At 42.9% G+C, this 6,441-nt stretch overlaps 1 protein-coding gene across 9 annotated transcripts in view; it reads right to left on the reverse strand.

Annotated features, from left to right (window-relative positions):
* enox1 (ecto-NOX disulfide-thiol exchanger 1) overlaps window positions 1-6,441 on the reverse strand; it is a 155,538-nt gene that overhangs the window by 25,749 nt on the left and 123,348 nt on the right. For all 9 annotated transcript variants that reach the window (XM_046054004.1, XM_046054006.1, XM_046054005.1 and 6 more), the window contains one exon: window positions 1,256-1,468. In XM_046054004.1, the coding sequence (XP_045909960.1) occupies window positions 1,256-1,468 (213 nt within the window). The remainder of the gene's footprint in view (window positions 1-1,255; window positions 1,469-6,441) is intronic.

The raw sequence follows: 6,441 nt of genomic DNA on the forward strand, positions 1-6,441 counted from the left end.
CTGGGATGAGATGCTCGCAGAGTAAATGACTTGCATCGAGGCTTTAAAATGGCTTCATGGTCTGCACCCTCCGTAATCTGCACCACGCCCTGCGGCAGCGCGAGGGACTGTGACGGGGTGGTGATGGGATAAAACGGGGGGTGTATTTATTTTTAAAATAATCCCAAATGATAACAACACTGGCACATTAATTTTACTTAAAAGCCTTGCTGTCTGTACCAGCTGTCACACTGTTTTTGTCCATAACGTTGGTCAAATCCAGGAAATTACTCTGGATCATATGAAAAAAGTATTAAAGGTGAGCTCTGCATATGGGATTAACACATTCTGTAATAACTCCAACTGTGCAACTCAATCAGTCTTTTATCATACATACGGCAAAAAATGTTTGATGACCTATGACCTTTTCATGTACCTTTATATATAGCCTCTGTAGTCTGGAGTTGGGGATAGTTTAAATTGGACTGATTTCTGTTTAAATTCTGCAAATCAGCTTTACTTCCAACACGTTCTCATCCCCAGGGTGTCACATATGGATGCCTTGTCAAGAACCCTTGGCATCGCTTTTAACACTTTGGGTACTCTTTAGCGTCATTTTTGTATGTGTAGGGCCCCTTGGTCAAGTTACTTACTAAATCACCAAAACCACTTGATTAGGTTTAGGCACCAAAACCACTTGATTAGGTTTAGGCACCAAAACCACTTGGTTAAGCCCCTTAGGTAGGTAACTTACATGTGACTTAAATTACATAAGTAATTCTACCTACATTATGTCACTAAAAAGAATCACTGTTGACTTTTTGTTTCACACTGTAAACAAATACCCGTCACCTGGATGAAAGTCTCGTTTCTGACTCACCCGTCGACCCCAACCACCCGTTTACTCTGATTTTTCTGGATATGAAAACTTTTAACGTTAAACTACTAAAGGGCTACCCCCCGGGGCGTTGAGCTATGACGCTAAAGGTGCCATGTGCATTGGTACCAGATACCGAAGGATGTGACAAAGCATCTATGTGTGATGCCGTGGGAATGAGAAGGAGATGCCCCCTCAGATAGACCCTCAGTTACCAATTTATTAGGTACATTTTCTGTAACTGTAAGGTTCCTCTTCAAAATGATGATGAATTATGAAAAATGGACGTCATGAGTCAAACTTACCTGAATAACTGCACAGCCAAGGTTACAGGAACAATTTCCCACATGTGGTCTGTCTGTACGACTGTTTGTGTTTGAAATAATAAAGTCTCCTTACACTGTGTTAATATGGCCATCAGGGCGTTCTTGAACGTCTCTTTGGCGCGCTCCATCTCCTCCTCATGCTGAGCTTTCTCACCCATCAGCCGACGAACGTGGCTGTTGGCCGACTGGATCATGGAGTAGAAGTGATTGGCGGTCCTGCGGTTGACTTCGCCCCGGTCGATCCAGGTGAACAGCACCGCTGTAGCCTCGCTGAACTTATGGTCGTCTGTGGGAAGAAGGTACAGAAGAGTGAGATACGTACAGGAAAACAGCAGATGGAATATATCTGCTTGTTCAATACCACTGATTCAGTTCTTTCCAATATCACTCTCCAGTCCTGAGACAAAACAGTATCACTACACGACATCGAAAAGTTTCTATTGGAGCTCAGCTACAGCAAGCAGCTTGCTCCTCTCGTCCTTATTTTTTAGTTTCAACTCCTTTATGCACAGTCGGCTAGTTTCAACTCAGTTTTTCTACTTTACATACAATCAGCTAACATTAGTTATAACTGCTTTATACAGTTAGCTAGTTATAACTACATACAGATAGTTTTAACTATTTTATATACAGTAGTATATAGCAGTAAAACAAGCTCCACCTCAAATAGCTACAACAGTTCTAACATTGATGCAACAGTACTAATAATCTAATGTCAGATAGAATCAGATATCATTCACAGCAGACACTTTACTACAGAACCAGTACTTTTACTACCTGGAAGTGATAATACTCTTACTTATGCAGGGTTTGAAAGCAGGACCTTTATGGGTAATTAAGTATTTTATATTATATTCAGGATGCGATTTGCAGGGGGGATACGTGGGATTTCCCTCTTTCTAGTTTGTATATCCCTGCCTCTGCTGAATAATTTTAATACCCGGTGAGAACAAATTGTATCCTCCCCTCAAAGTGGTAAATTTAATGAAAAAACAAACCAAAAACCTCTGCTTTTTTCACAAAATCTCACCCTAGTTGTATTGGTTATATTCACTAAAGAATCTGAGTACTTCTTCCACCAGCTTCCTGTTTAATGCAACGTCACATCAAACGGTGACTCAAGACATTTCATGGGACCTTTAACGTTCAGTCAGGCTGAACAAACAACAGAGCAGCTAGTGAGGATTAAAATCCTTCTCTCGGGGCGTTCAGTGTTCATGGCTCTGTGAACCTCGCCATAGCCACTGAACACAAAAGGCATTTTTGATTTTCAGCTTCCCAACCAAAACTGCGAGCTGCATTCGGCCTCAGTCATAAAAAGTGCCAAGTCTCTGCGGGCCTCCGTTGAGTGTGTTCCCCCCCATTTGAATAATAATTGAACGGTGCCACGGAGCCGCGGACGGCAGCAGAACAGAGTGAATTAGAGAGCATTTAATGAGCTCAATACCCACTGCAACACAACCTGTAAGAAGACACTTTCCCCCGCTCTGATAAAGCCCCATTCATACACAGCAGCAGATTACAGTCACATTACAGCGAGCACAATGAAGCGCCGCTGAACGGGGACGGCTGAAGGAATAATGGAAATTTATTTCCCCCGCTGTTTGAAGTGAAGAATGAATTCAAAAAGGTTATTCAGAGAAAAAACATGCTTGTTTATGTAAGGCATTAGAGGATGGATGGAAAACTTTGGTTTGGGTTTTGTGGTTAAATTGGAGACACACAAACAAATAATAACACATCAAAGCAAGATGCTGCTGGTTTACAGCCAGAAAGACGCTGTGACATTATTATCATCATTATGTTATAGGGTAATTTATTACACTACAAAACAAGTTAACAGGCTCCAGTATGCAGTGTTCACTATACACTAGACTGATAAACTAACTTTTATTACGTGACACAATTACAAAAATTAATTTAAACATTAAATTAAATGTCATGTTGTTTGTCGGCAACATATCTCCTCTATGAATCACTGTGTTCTGCTTTGAGAAAAACATTTGGAAAATAAAAGAAACATTTAGATGTTTTACTTTTAATTTTGGTTTCATTATGTTGCTCCTTAGTTTTCCATTAGAATACAGTTTCTTATCTGTCTAGATGGAGAACTTGTTTCCATACAGCCAACCAAATCTTTACATAAAGGAGTTCGGTTTCCCATCTTCATGCTAAGCTAAGCTAACCAGTTTAGCATAGCTAACTTGACTACAAGTAAACGTCACACCATACAATCAGATATGTTCTGTTCTGCAGAACAAGAAGCAAGCACTCACACTAGGCGATCTGTACCGTGACCGAGCACGTTCAACCCCCCAAAGTCCGGTTCGTTGGACCTTGCCCAGGCCCACTTGAAGAGGCACGGTTAAGCTGGACTCCGGCGTGGTATGCATCTGCTCGCTAACCATGCCCGAGCACAGAACTCGAACAAAGCTAAAGCCATTATTAAACATGTGGCTCTCTTCCTCCTCTACCTCGTTATTATCTGTTCAAAAATTCCCTTTCTTACCCCTGAAATCCGCCGGGCAGCGAGCTCTTTTCTGAGCTCTCTGCATGCTATTTGTCTGAGTGGACACAGTGGAGAGAGGGAGATATGGAGGGAGAGAGTTGTGGGGCAGGTGCGTTGTACAGCGCCAGAAACCGTAAAGAAATAAACACTTTTCGGCAGAAATGTGACCCGTGAGAGGGCAATAAAAAACGTGAGTCTCCCGTGAGCCAACCAGAGCTAACCTCTGTCGCTCCTTGTTTACTTCTGCAGCCTGCAACAGCTATTGCTGCGTGTGACGTCGTGTTGTTCTTCTTCGCATGCGGGACACTTTCAGGCCGCGGACAGTTCACACTGGAGTCTGATACGTCAAACAAACAAAAAAATCGGATCTGGGAAAAAAATTGGAATTGAGCATTAAGGCCTGCAGTCCGAACGTAGCCTAACTGTGGCGAGGGGTGGGGGGGGCACCCGGGCCTAGTGTGAGTACGCCCTAACACCAGAGAAACTAGAAGACTTGCCTGGACATCCTGGAGAGTTTTAAAACCAGCCAGACAAACTCCAGACGCCGCTGCTAGCCAGACGCTACAGCTCCAGGCGGCACATTGGCTGCGATGAATTAACAAGGACCTTCATGCAACTGAAAGTAAAAACTCAAAAGTATGTTAAGAACAGCCGTGCCTTTGGATGTCTTTGGAAGTCGGGGGGGAAAGTTAAAGGAAACGTCAGGGTTTTTCATATAAACCAGGTTAATAGCTGAGACGCAGACACATAAGAACACTGGACGGTAAAGCTCAGTGTCCCTGATCACTGGGAGGAAACACAGTGAAGAGCAACAGCTTTGCACAGTAAAAGTATTTTCAGTCATGGAGATCAGCCACATCAGAGCAGAGGAAACATGGAGGAGGAGGAGGAGGAGGAGGAGTGACCTTCACACTCACTTCTCACTCTTCCACACCTCCGTTCACTCCCACGTTATCTCTCTTTTCAGTCCTTGTGCAGAGAAATAAAGGAAAGGTAAGTCCACTCAGCTCAGACTGTTTAAGCTTCAGTAGGAAGTTTATAAATGCCAAACGCCTCGAGACAGACGTTATTCGTTTTATTTGTTTTTATAGACTATGTCGTCAACACGCCTCCTCAACATCATCACGCAGCCTAGCCTACTACTGATGGAGAAAGTCACCGAAGCGGGCATACAGGGACAGAGAGACCGTAAAGCTCCTTTTCCACTGTACGGTACCAGCTCGCCTCCACTCTACTCACCTTTTTTTGGTTTTACATTGTGTAGAAGTTGTACTTGTACCTGCTACCAGGTACTTTTTGTTCGTATCGCCTCCGTCTTATCTGTCTTTACATTGTGAGTAATGTTGAAACTTTTTAACTTAAATCAAAAGACAGCTGTGTGCGTGTCGCATTGAACATAACGTTGCGGCAATTGTGAAAACGGAGGACCGAGTCGAGGCGAGTCGTGCTTGAACTGGTAAAGACTGTTTGCAGCGGAGTCGTTAGGTCAGTGAGTGTGAAGAGAACTGAAGGAGGCGAAATCAATAAGTGAGTGATACTTAAGATGTAGAATGAAGTATAATTAAAACGGTGAAATAAGAAACAAGCTAAGTCACTAAAAGTAAAAACATGCCCGCTAAAGCCATAACAATAAACCTGCTGCAGTATGGACGCAGCTCCTCCAGAGAAACTGGGCTGATTGTAAAAGAAACGCATTCACAGCTGCATACTGACGATCTTACCTGCCTTTGAAATGTCACGTTAATGATTCATTCTTTGACACCCTCCTACTCAGGTCAACAACACGTGGGAAAAAAAAAAGACTCACACACAGCAAAAGATTTAACGCAGCACTAATAAACATTTTGGTATTATACCCGTTAAAATCTCAGTAATGTGCATTACAACACATTTTAACCTGTTTTCATTTCAGCACCTCTAAATAAGATGGGAGCTCCACTAAAAAACATGATCGACGAACGATTTCCTTTCCTGATCAGAGAGGGTTATGCTGATCCTGTCGGAGTGTCGACGTTATGCTGCTGTACCTCGTGTACACGCCCACAGCATCTTTATTAATGGGAGACGATTCATCCTATTGCAGCCATCAACAACCCCCGGCATGTTCATTTCAAGACACACCTGATCCACAGATATACAGTCCAACAGTATTGGAACAAATTCCTTTGTTTTTGACATTTGGGTTTAAGATCAGAAGATGAGACAAGAGTTCAGAATTTCAGCTTTTATTTCCTCGTATTCACATCTAGATGTGTTAAACAACTCAGGACAAACCACCCTTTGTTTGAACCCCTCCATTTTACAAGTGAGCAAAACTATTGGAACATGTGACTGACGGATGTTTCTTGTTGCCCAGCTGTTGCCTTTTAGGTTGATTGTCCAAACATGACTAGTCTTAGTTTTCATCCTTGGTTCAAACCTATAAAGACTGCATTTCCTGTTAAAGAGGATAAACCAACATGAAGAGCAGAGAGCTGTCTATGGGAGAAAAGCAAGCCGCTGTCAAGCTGAGAAAAGAAGGAAAATCGAGCAGAGCCATTGGACAAACACTGGGCAGAGCAACACAACAATTTGGAACGTCCTGAAAAAGACAGAAACTACTGGTGTACTGAGCAACAGACGTCCAACAGGTCGGCCAAGGAAAACAACAGTAGTTGATGACAGAAATATGTTGAGAGCTGTGAAGAAAACGCCCAAAACATCTGGAAGTGACATCAGCAACGACCTCCACAGTGCAGGGTGAAGGTATC

Source organism: Micropterus dolomieu, linkage group LG07 (assembly GCF_021292245.1).
Source record: "Micropterus dolomieu isolate WLL.071019.BEF.003 ecotype Adirondacks linkage group LG07, ASM2129224v1, whole genome shotgun sequence".
Taxonomy (NCBI): domain Eukaryota; kingdom Metazoa; phylum Chordata; class Actinopteri; order Centrarchiformes; family Centrarchidae; genus Micropterus; species Micropterus dolomieu.